This window comes from Brachyhypopomus gauderio, unplaced genomic scaffold, assembly GCF_052324685.1.
Source record: "Brachyhypopomus gauderio isolate BG-103 unplaced genomic scaffold, BGAUD_0.2 sc75, whole genome shotgun sequence".
Taxonomy (NCBI): Eukaryota; Metazoa; Chordata; class Actinopteri; order Gymnotiformes; family Hypopomidae; genus Brachyhypopomus; species Brachyhypopomus gauderio.
In genome coordinates, this window is record NW_027506896.1 from 1194666 (window position 1) to 1206911 (window position 12246).

The 12246-nt window shown below is 44.0% G+C and overlaps 1 protein-coding gene across 2 annotated transcripts; it reads left to right on the forward strand.

Annotated features, from left to right (window-relative positions):
• The first annotated feature begins 495 nt into the window (after positions 1 to 495).
• scinla (scinderin like a) lies at positions 496 to 11091 on the forward strand. Of its 2 annotated transcripts, none has more exons than XM_076990519.1 (17): positions 496 to 654; positions 2124 to 2309; positions 2420 to 2574; positions 3438 to 3599; positions 3704 to 3853; positions 4758 to 4844; positions 5065 to 5197; positions 5405 to 5493; positions 5729 to 5944; positions 7558 to 7691; positions 7784 to 7874; positions 8175 to 8345; positions 8441 to 8615; positions 9730 to 9845; positions 10063 to 10140; positions 10281 to 10341; positions 10544 to 11091. In XM_076990519.1, the coding sequence occupies exons 2-17, from the start codon at positions 2129 to 2131 to the stop codon at positions 10702 to 10704; spliced, it is 2160 nt and encodes a 719-aa protein (XP_076846634.1). In that variant the 5' UTR covers positions 496 to 654; positions 2124 to 2128; the 3' UTR covers positions 10705 to 11091. The 2 variants fall into 2 exon arrangements, with proteins under 2 accessions (XP_076846634.1, XP_076846635.1); XM_076990520.1 differs by having other exon boundaries at positions 543 to 654; positions 2104 to 2309.
• Positions 11092 to 12246: the final 1155 nt, after the last annotated feature.

The following is a 12246-nucleotide window of genomic DNA, read 5'->3' on the forward strand; positions in this document are numbered from 1 at the left end:
TATGGGACAGACCAGACGAGTAGGTATTTAATCTAGATTTATAGATAAGAGCTTACATCCCTAACACTGTCTGGAACATTCTTCCAAAGTTTATTGAAGCTATATAAGAGCAGAGTCCCCAGTGAGTTGCCGGTGATGTAGGGACAACCAGTAGTGTTCTGGCATTTTTCTCTAGATGAGCGGAAGTAATATAAAAGCTACTGCATTTAGCGCTTTAATAACAACAGACTGTCCGTGCGAAAAACAAGCTGTCAATACAAACATAAATCATACATAGTTTATTACAATTTAACAATTTACTCTACTGGATATAACCAGTAGATTCAGATGTAGGTTTTGTTCGTTTCAAATAACTGGTGTTTACTTGGGCATACGACAACCTCTCAAGTTGGATGTGGTGTTACGGGGTTATATAAGGCTGATCCTGATGCATAATAAAAGCACGTCGACGCCCCGCCTCGAGCACGCGCGCCTGCTATTGGCTGAAACGGTTCTCCTCCTGAAAACGTTCAACCTATAAAGCGCCCGTGGAGTCGCCGTATATTTTGCAGAATCAGACATATCTGTCCGTCCAGCTGCAGAACCGAACCCCGGACGTCTGCCTTCATCGCTGAGTGCACATCTCACATCAATTATCCGTAACGAACAAATCAGGCAAGTTATTAAAAACATTATTAGCCAAATGCATCTTTTCCTGCACAGCAGCTTACAACAGACCTCAGCTCGCCGTCATTATTAACCAGTGTGTGCCTTGGTTTAGACCAGTGACGGTATATATATTCTCTCTGGTTTAGACCAACGTTATGTATCCTGCTCTAGTGGTGATGGTGGTGTGCCAATGTATAGAAATATCAAATCTGAATAGAAATATGAAGTGTTCTGTGTAGTCTGTGCAGTTTGATGACGCTTTATTCCGAATGAAAATCTTCCTCTTATCCTTTTTCTCAAGTAGAGTAGCCTAGTGTGTAGAATTTAAAAGTCTTCGCTCTTTGTTTTAACATATTTGATGTTCATAATTGTGTTCTGCGCCGTATAGTTCTCTCCTATATGTGGACCCGATTCACTTTGTTCGTGTTACTTTCCTCTGTGCGTCTGTGGGCGCGTCCAGCACGGCGGCGTTGTGGCACTTTTGGAGGAGTTTGTGTCCCTTTAAAACGAGTTTCTACACAATATTACACAAAGTAGATTGTTTGGCAAATTATAAGCTATAGTATAAAATCCGGTGTTGAACTCGGGTGTATTGTTTTATTTGTGCAGCAAAATAATGTCAGTTTATTTGCATAAGCGTTATAACCACAAAATTAAATGATGAAGTAGGTTGCGATGAGAGTTCGTTAACGTGGCGTATTGATATTAGATGGAAGATAAACGGGCTCCTGTTTGTTATTAGGGAGTGGTCCATTTGACCTCGCTTAGGCATGTATTTAAATATTACTTTTCACTTTTAACTTGCAATGTCACTTTTTCATTATTAGTATGACCTAAACTGTTTGATTACGCTATTAGCATAATATTTATGTTAATTGTGCACACACACACACACACACGCACACACACACACACACACAAAGATGTGCGAGTTCCTGTTTGTTCGTAGTAGCGTGGTCCTGTGACTCACGCATATCAACCGGACTGTTGATAAACACTGCAACGTCTTGGGATATTCTTGGTTATTTTAGGTAGTTACGTGTTTGGTGGGTGACGCTGTTGGATTTCTATTCTGTATGTATTCTCTTCTTGGTCCATCTGTAGAACTATTGTGTGTTTGCATTTCCAGACTTTCTGTCTTTCTTGTTTGTTTTTTTTTTACATACTCCTTAGCTTTCCTCACGTTTTGTGATGCTGCAATATATCGTTGAACACCTGCCACGTTCTCAGAACACATACACCTACTACTCTCTGTGTAGTATGTATCTCTGAGTATGTCATCTGTGCAAATGCACTGAGATATTCCTCCCAGATAATCTTACATCCTCCCTGTGGCTCTCCACAAGGCTCCTTGGAGACATCACACACCTGACACACACATGAGTATTTCGGAAACATTATGCTGTTAGCGTACTGCACAGCTGTATGTGAGCATGTTCTTATAAATACCAGCAGTGATTTGTTTGCGTCCACAGGAATCATGGTGGTCCATAAGGAATTCCAAACAGCAGGTAAGGAGCCTGGCCTCCAGGTGTGGCGGGTGGAGAAGATGGACCTAAAGCCAGTTCCTAAGCAGCTCTATGGCAACTTCTACACTGGAGATGCCTACGTCCTGCTGTTCACCACCCCTGCTCCATCCTATTCCATCCATACCTGGCTGGGTGAGATCGGACTTATCAATATGCAGTCACATACCTGTGTGTGTATCTTTACAATAATCACACAACCTGCGTGTTCTGAGACGCTGCGTTTGGTGTGGTGGGCTGTGTAGGAAGCGAATGCTCCCAGGATGAGAGTGGTGCGGCAGCCATATTTGGTGCTCAGCTGGACGACTTCCTGGGTGGCAGTCCGGTTCAGTTCCGGGAGGTCCAGGACAACGAGTCCCTCACCTTCCTCGGATACTTCAAATCTGGCATTAAGTACAAGGTGGCGTGTTCCACATGTTTTATTACTGATATGATTTTGAATGTAAACATACTCTCAATAGTCTGCTGATTTGCGTCCTGAATAATAAATGCGTGTTCCTTTAGAATAGTTGAGGTGGTTTTAACAGTGTTCACCATTCAAACTGCAAACAAACGCTGAATATAAATACAGAGCAGCCAAGCCCAGACTCGCCCTGACTTCCTCATTCCCTGTGTGAGCACCAGGGCAGTCCCAGGGTTCCGCTATAAGAGATGTTCTCTGTTGTCATGGAAATAAACTTGAGTCAGCCCTAGCGTTACAGCGTTGGTGGTGTGTTGGAGGCTCTTTCAACTGATTGCTGGAGTAAACATGCAAGACGTGTGTCATGCACAGTCTGTTGTCCATGCCAACTGTTTCCATGGTGATTTTGGGGGACCACAGATGGGTCACATCTGTTTTCAATTCCTGTGGGATAAGTGGGTTCTGGAAATGGCGGGGGAGGATTTCTGCGTTTGGAAAACACATGGGCAAGCAGCCATGTGGAAAGTGTGTGTGTGTGTGTGTGTGTGTGTGTGTGTGTGTGTGTGTGTGTGTGTGTGTGGTAGTGCATCACACATGCTCCTGTTCTGAGTCTATATTTCCCTCTGTGTGCTAAAAACTTTACTGTCTTTGTGCTCCTGCATAAACACACGAGTCAGTTAAGAGACGCACATGCAGAAGAGAAAGCCATCACAGTGGTTACCACTGCCATAGGAACCACTAACACAGAACAAAAAGATTACAAAGACTAAAGTGTTTGATGGAGTAGCGATTATAGGAGAACAAGCATGCTCTGAGCACGAGTGTTGAGGTGCACCGGTGACTTCTCTCCTCCCCACACACAGCAAGGTGGCGTGGCGTCCGGCTTCCAACATGTGGTGACCAACGACTCGGATGTCAAGCGCCTCCTTCATGTTAAAGGGCGCAGAGTGATTCGGGCCACAGAGGTGGTCTTTTCCTGGGCCAGCTTCAACCGGAGCGACTGCTTCATCTTGGACCTGGGCAAGGTCAGGACCCTAGGGACATAAACACACTGCTGCCTTGCGACTGTGATGCTCTCTGCCTCTCTGATGTCCTGATTTTGAAATATGTTTTTTTACAATTTTTTCAGGACATTTATCAGTGGTGTGGCAGCGAGTGTAACCGTTTTGAGCGTCTTAAGGCGTCTCAGGTGGCCATTGACATCCGTGATAACGAGCGGAGCGGACGTGCCAAGTTGCATATGGTGGACGAGGGTGCTGAGGTGCAAGCCATGGTAGATGTGAGTGTCAACCACAGAGAGAGACCCTGAAACCCTAGAGAGAGACCACCTGAAACACAGAGAGAGACCGTCCGAAGCACAGAGAGAGAGCACCTGAAACATAGAGAGAGACCGTCCAAACCACAGAGAGAGAGAGAGCACCTGAAACAAACAGAGAGAGAGTGCCTGAAACACAGAGAGAGACTGTCAGAAACACAGACAAAGAGTGCCTGAAACACAGAGAGTGCTTGAAACACAGAGAGAGAGTGCCTGAAACACAGAGAGACTGTCCGAAACACAGAGAGAGAGCGCCTGAAACACAGAGAGTGACCATCAGAAACACAGAGAGAGTGTCTGAAACACAGAGAGAAACCGCCAGAAACACAGAGATAGTGCCTGAAACACAGAGTTCCTGAAACACAGAGAGAGACTGTCAGAAACACAGAGAGAGAACGCCTGAAACACCGAGAGAGAAAGTGCCTGAAACAGAGAGAGCGCCTGAAACACAGAGACCGCCACAGAGAGGATCTGTCAGTAACATAGAGACCATCAGACAATCAGAAACAGGGAGGGATTGCCAGAAACAGAAAACACACTGCTCAAAGGCAACATATTTATGCACTTTGTTATAAAGTAGGCCACAAAGTCCTTCTTTTTTTCTTACAAAGTGGTTTTTTCGAGTGAGGTATTCAACATTCCAGTCACAATTAAATGATTTTACCAGATGTTATACGTCACACGGTTCTACAGTTCTGAGATGGTTTCTGCTTTCATACATGTCTCTGTAAAGTGTGACTGGGCACGGCGGGCCCTGTTTGGGAGGAGGAGGACTTAATCTACTTGTACTGCAGGACATGGCGTCTTACTCCCTCCCCGCCCAGGCCCCCCAGACCGGAAGGGTGTTTTAAAATGTGATTATATTTAGGTTCTAGGTCCTAAACCTAGCATCCCAGCAGGAAGTCCTGATGACGAGTCTGTTGAGCGAGCCAATAAGACGGGGACACTTTACATGGTAAATGCCCTGGTGATCTTTCTGTGTGTGTTTGTATGTGTGTGTGTGTGTGTGAAATGAAAACAATGACAGAAAGACTGTATATGAGAAAGGCAATGGATTTTCTCTGCTTTGTCATTTAGACTGATGGTTATTTAACGTGATGTCAGTGTGTGTGTGTGTGTGTGTGTGGATAATGATACTGTTGAGGTGGACGTTAATGTCAGTGTGTGTGTTGTAGGTGTCTGACGCTGCAGGCTCTATGAAGGCGTCTGTGGTGGCTCAGAGCAGCCCCTTCAAGCAGGACATGCTCTCCCCCAGCGAGTGCTACATCCTCGACAACGGAGCTAACCGCAAAATCTTTGTGTGGAAAGGTAAACCACACTCCACGTTCCTGTCCTCTCTTGCACGTTCAGGCCAGCTAACCAGGTGTGCAGCTCTCAAACACCTGCCCTGGCTCTGATGCCGATGGGAGAGAACCACACTCAGGCTCGCAGAGCTGTGGACGGAGCGCCTCCCTGGTGGACGGAGGCAGAAGGGTCAAGTTGAGTTCTAAGTCATTGCTCTTTTTCTCCCTGAAGGCCCGTCTGCAAACGCAGCAGAACGCAAGGCAGCCATGAAGGCTGCTGAACAGTTTGTGCAAGAGAAGAACTACCCTAAAAACACCCAGGTAAAGACTCAGGGCACAGTCTTCAGTAAAGGCTCAGAGCACTGTCTGTCTGTCACAGAGATATTATTATTATTATATTATAATACAATATTATAATAGAATATGAATTAATGGTATACCTAATATTGAATATTATATGAGAGTAATAATATGATAGTTTAGACATCCCCTACCCTTTCCTGTTTTTTGTCGTTTAAGAGGTTAAACTAAGATTATCTAACCATTCTGAGATTAGATCCAGGTAATCCCTGCCGGAGGGGAGACCACCCTGTTTAAGCAGTTCTTCAGTAACTGGAAGGATAAGGACCAGACCACTGGTCCAGGGAAGGCCTACGTCATGGGTCAGATTGCCAAGGTGGAGCAGATCCCCTTTGATGCGGCCACTCTGCACTCCAACAAAGTCATGGCAGCACAACACGGCATGGTTGACGACGGCTCGGGCAAGGTTCAGGTGAGCAAGACTGCGAATCAAACCTCCTTCAGAACGTTTTTGTGAGGTTTCTTTCAGGTCTGATTTTGGATTCGGAATATTACTCAGAAGTACATTTACATGTATTGTTGAAGATTTAATCTCAGTCAGACAATGGAAATTTGCTGATTATGGCAATTATATAGTAAGCATATCTTACTAGATATGAGTTAATCTTAGTCTAATTACGGTCTATGATTGGTGTTAGCAAATCCTGAACAACAGGCCTGCATAATTTGAATTACTATGACATGTAGATATGTGTATGAAAAGGCCAGAATTTTGCTCCACATAGAAACATCCATTTCCGTGCAATATGGCAGAAGTAAGAAGGGAGAAACACACTCTGCTTTCTGTTATCACACTCTTTTTTTCTTTTGAGTTATTACTTATTAAGAGATATTGAGGCACTAAAAGAGTCACATTATCTCACATACCTCTAAATACTTTAATAGTGTTACAACCTTAATCTGGTTATTTCCAGTAATATGGTTCCTATGAACATTCCTGCTGTCCTGAATAATAGTGTCAAGTTTCTGGTTTCATTCATGATTCAACTCATCAGTTCTAAGAGGCAGGTAACTGTTGTAACGGAGTGTCTGAACTTCTGATCTATGACCTTCTCTGCCTGGGTTGGTCAACATTTGGCTGGCAAACAGCTCAACCCCATGTCAGGCTATATTTTCTATATTTTTTTTTGCTTGAGAGGCCAGACTTTGAACTTCATGAAATGTCAGCAAAAACCTAGAAAACGACATGAAAATGACACGAAATCAACATAGAAAACAACATTGTGGGCAGCTTTTCTTGGCTGTAGTGGTAATAGTTGTGTGTTCACATAACTATATGAACAAACATGTCTTTCCCTGCCTATAGTGTGTTGTGAAAATTTTCTGAAAATGGATGAGGACTCAGACGTGGTTAAAATGATTAATTTATTAAAAGATATAAATATATAAATAGGACAAAGACAGACACAGACATGAGAGTCTCATTCAAGCACGACAACTCTGAAGGCAGGGGGGCAGTCCCCCTTGCTTATATACAATCTTAAACACAATTCAGCAGTTCTAACAGCAGGTTATCTTAAGCATATCATGTTCCAAAACACAGGCGCCCAACAGGCTACTTTATCTCACATATGTGTATCTCCTAATATGGACTTCCCTAGAGTTAGCGGAAGCAACTGATGTATCAGTTGAACACAGAGAAAGCTAAATGACCCAAGTATATTAGCCTAGTGACTACCAGTTAACAGAGTGCTCTTACCCTTTGCACTCCCCTTGACCTGGGTCACAGTATAGCACACATGCATAATATGAACTTAACATAAAAACATAAGTACATGATTACACTGAAACACACTAATTCATTATTGTCTAACCAAATGACGTACTAAATCATAAAGTTCATAATGATCTCTTATAATCTAAATGACATGACCTAATCAAGAATGACATAATTTTTGTCACAAGTGTTTAGGAATATTTGTTTGTTTATTCATTCATTCATTATTTTGGCTCTTCGTGTTGAAGCGTCATGCTGCACTGTGGGGTTGTGGGTAAGAGTTTATGATCTATGGTTTACCTTTGCAGGTGTGGCGTGTTGAGGGTGGAGATAAAGTCCCTGTGGATCCCTCCACCCATGGACATTTCTACGGTGGAGACTGCTACCTGATCTTATACAGTTACCATCAAGGAAGCAGAGAGCATCATATCATCTATACCTGGTGAGGAACCTCAACCATAATCCTCAGGTCTTGTTGATATTCCCGTTGAGTGGCTCTCACCTCTGACCCAAGGCTCTGATTGGTGGTTGCAGGCAGGGGCTGAAATGCACCCAGGATGAGCTGGCTGCCTCCGCCTTTTTAACAGTGAAGCTGGACGACTCCATGGGGGGGTCTCCTGTCCAGGTCAGCACTGCTTGCACTGTATCAGGGGCACAACACTGGCTTCTCACTGGCTGTTTGCACCATATCATTGACAGAACACATGTTTCTCACTGGCAGTCCACAGGAACCACAGAATTTCTAAATAGGTCCATATGTACCTAAAAAAATGTCACACTTAGCCCAGAAATCAAGCATGTTCAAGCATGTAAAAGATACTTGAATTACATTGTGATCTCTAGTGTGGTTTCCTGGTTAAAGGTATTTCTTGGTTAAAGACAAATCTGTTGCAGACATTTCATAGGCATGTTGTGATCTTCACAGGTGCGTGTCACTCAAGGCCAGGAGCCACCCCATTTGATCAGCCTGTTTAAGGGCAAGCCAATACTCATCTTTTTGGGCGGGACATCACGGAAAGGCGGGCAGAGCAAGCCAGGCAGCACGCGCCTCTTCCACATCCGCCAAAGTTCCACCCGTGCTTCACGTTCTGTGGAGGTCAGCCACGCCCACAAGCAGCTCCTAGCCAATCACATCACAGTTGCTTGTGCTGAATTATTTCTGCAATTCTCTTCTCTTCTCTTCTTCCTCAGGTGGAGTCCTCTGCAGCCAATCTGAACAGCAACGATGTGTTTGTCCTTAAGAGCCCTGACTCCTTGTTCCTGTGGAGAGGAGCTGGGGCCACAGATGAGGAAGTTTCTGCAGGCAAACACGTCTGCAATTTTCTAGGGGGCAAAGCTACTGAGGTGGCTGAAGGGAAGGAGCCAGGTGAGTGACCCCGCCCTCCTAGCTAGCACCGCCTCTGGCCCCACCCTCCTAGTTGGCAACGCCCCTGGCCCCACCCTTCCAGCAAGTACCAACCCTGCCCCCACCCCCAAAGCCAGCATGGTAACTCAGCTGTTTAGGACTTCACTGTAATGGAAGAAAATGTGCAGTTCAAAAGAACCTTTATTCTTTGTGTAGCATCATAGTACTTAGCACGCAACACAAAACTCACAGAATACAAGAAACAGAAACGCAACTACGACACTCAACAGGGACTCTGAAAAACACGAGCGACAAGCACAACACCGATACACATTAAATACTTTAACATAAACAAGAAACAAGTGCAACACATAATGATAAAGGAAATACATATAAGTACGACACATACACATGCCTGAACTCAGGGGTCAGGGGCTGTACCATGAAATTAACTCTTAAAGTGCATCAAGGTTTTGTACTTCAAGTCAGCAACCCAGCACACAGCAATTTCACAACTGCCACGATAGTGAAAACTGCCAAAGCATTTTATTGACAATGGCAAAAGATTTGTTTTTTTTATTTATGATTTTTGGCATTTGATCATTGATTATATGGTCAAATCTAAAAGGTTTAAAAACATCAGAAGCAGCAAATAAAGAAGGTGGAGAGCTGTGTCAGACAGACAGGACAGTGTCAGACAGACAGGGCAGTGGCAGACAGACAGAGCAATGTCAGACAGACAGGACAGTGTCAGACAGTATCAGGCCATTATAACTTCAGCTGCCTCTGAACCTCTGTGGGTAGAAGCAGGAAATCTCCTTCACTTCATAGCAGATTCAACTTCCTGTTTTTTTCTTTGTGGAAGCTGTGTAAATTGTATATAAAATTGTATATAAAACCACATAGTATTTCATTTCTGTTCAGATTTTTACTACTGTTGAATTTTACTGAGATCAGCAGGTTAAATAAAAAAATACTGTTGCCTCTTTTTTGGGGTTATTTATTGCACTCTCTCCCTCTCTTTCTCTCTCTCCTCCCTTTCTCTCCCCCTCTCTTTCCCTCTTTCTCTCTCCCTCTTTCTCTCTCAACCTCCCTCCCCCCTCTCCCTCTCTCTCTCTACCTCTCTCTCTCTTAGCGGGCTTCTGGTCTGCTCTTGGTGGGAAGAAAGACTATCAGACCTCCTCCAGTCTGCAGAAGACTGTTAAACCTCCACGCCTGTTCGGCTGCTCCAACAAGACCGGCCGGCTCATAGTGAGTGCAACCCAGTGCCCAGGCTGAACTGAAACTAGTTACCCAGTTATATTACCCATCTGCCCGCTGGCTTTGGCTCGGGCAGTAACTAGTTACACCTCTCCAATCTACCTTCCTCTTCATTTGTTTCTCTCTCTGTCTGTCTCTCCATTTGCCACTCTTGCTCTTCCCTTCTCTGTCCCTCTCTTTCTTCTTCTTCTTTTGTTTGTCTCTGCAGGCAGAAGAAGTGCCAGGTGAGTTCACTCAGGCCGATTTAGCCACCGATGACGTGATGCTTCTGGACACCTGGAGCCAGGTACCACCACACATTCCACCAGCTCTCATGCCCAATGCAGTCTGGTGGCAGTCATGACGCAAACCCCTCCTCTCTCACTTCCTGTTTTTACAATAGAGCTTCCTGTATTCTAATGTCACTTCCTTATCCTCTGTCCTCAGATTTTCCTCTGGATTGGCGATGATGCTAATGAGGTGGAGAAGAGTGGTGCCTCTAAAATAGGTAAAGTATGGGATGGCTTCTGGTAGAAAAGCATAATGCAAAATATTAATAAGATTTGTTTTATTTAGGCTTTACATCAGTTTTATGTAAAGTTGATGCCTGACACAATAACTTATTAAAGTACATCACACATATGAAAAGGGTAGCCAGACCATCTAAACACACCATCTAAATATCTAGATGCCTGTGTTTCTTCACTTAGCCAAAGACTACGTGGACTCTGACCCAGCTGGTCGTCATGGCACCCCCATTACCACTATAAAGCAGGGTTCTGAGCCCCCCACATTTACAGGCTGGTTCCAGGCCTGGGACTCCAAGATGTGGGACAAGGACCCCCTGGAACGCATCCGCGCTAAATTCTGAACACACACACACACACACTCCTTCTTTCATTGAGTACTTCTTTCTGGTACTGTGTGTTAGGGGTTTGAGGGGGTAAAGGGCTCAATTCTGCTTGTACTGTGTCAATGTCAGTCACACCCAGCTTCACCTTAAGTTTTATAGAGACTAGTTTTATGTGCCAAGTTACCTGTATGTCTTTTAGGTGACTGAACAAGGTGTTGATGTTAAGGTTCAAATACAGCCAATATCAGTGTGTGCATATTGCCAAAATGCAAAACCCATACCTTACAAATATGCAAATATACAAACATGTTACAAATATGCAACACGATGTGTTATTTATGCACATGTGTTTTAGATACTGATGTATGACTGCTGGTCTGAAATAAACAACATCTTTGAGTGCCATTCGGGGGAGCTGGAGTTTATTGGTTGTAAGAGTTAATTTATGGTGAATGTTTATGAGTCTACACACACTAACATACACACACACATAACATACACCTTTATCATTTTTTTTCTACAGTCAGATATGAGAAATATGAGAAAAAGTATGTGAATTTACTGTGAGACCGCTGCTCAGAATAAAATACGTACAGTAATATTACTTTTTAACACGGATGCATTAACACACATATCAGCACCCTTCAGTTTTCATGGAGTGCAGTCACCATTCCAACATGTTGATCCTCTAGATCCAGCAGCTCTAAATCCATGGAATTTCCCCTTCTTCTGAGGTGGGGAATGATAGAAAAAGTTTGAGAACCACTGCATTAGACCATTGCAAAGTCACACATATCAAATCCAAATGGATTATCTGGTAATGAAAGATCTGATACTGATTCTTGTTATGACTAACTGCATGGACAGCCTGTCAGACCACAGTATGGACACCCTCAGTAAGGAAAACACTTCCCTCGAACTGGTATCATTCCTGTAACAGGAATCACCTCGTCACAGAATTATTTTCTCTCTCTCAGTCAACAATGCTGAAATGAGCCTGATCAGTCCCCTTGAGTGCCTGGATATCAAGGAGATCTCCATGGACCCAAACGCATGTGGTCTTTTGTCTTCATGGACACAAATGTCTGTGGGCTTTTGTCTCCATACGCTTATAATCTTTTGTCTCCATGGAACCAAACGCCTGTGGTATTTTGTCTCCATGGACACAAACGCCTGTGGTCTTTTGTCTCCATGGATACAAATGCCTGTGGTCATTTGTCTCCATGGACACAAATGCCTGTGGTCATTTGTCTCCATGGATACAAACTACTGTGGTCTTTTGTCTCCATGGATACAAACGCCTGTGGTCTTTTGTCTCCATGGATACAAACACCTGTGGTCTTTTGTCTCCATGGATACAAACACCTGTGGTCTTTTGTCTCCATGGATACAAACACCTGTGGTCATTTGTCTCCATGGGTACAAACGCCTGTGGTCTTGTGCATGTTCAGAAGAAGATCCAGAAGTGGAAGAAGAGTGGCCACATCGTCATGGAGATTCGAGGAACACACTGAAATGCCAGTGTAGCTATCAGAGTTGAGCAGTTTCTGTTCATCACCA

What these genes read in the sequence shown, in the direction of transcription:
- scinla (XM_076990519.1), top strand. Translation starts at nt 2,129, where the DNA reads ATGGTGGTCCATAAGGAATTCCAAACAGCAGGTAAGGAGCCTGGCCTC. An exon ending in TCATCTTGGACCTGGGCAAG is followed by an intron (nt 3,600 to 3,703) that starts GTCAGGACCCTA and finishes CAATTTTTTCAG; the next exon opens with GACATTTATCAGTGGTGTGG. An exon ending in TTCTGGACACCTGGAGCCAG is followed by an intron (nt 10,141 to 10,280) that starts GTACCACCACAC and finishes CTCTGTCCTCAG; the next exon opens with ATTTTCCTCTGGATTGGCGA.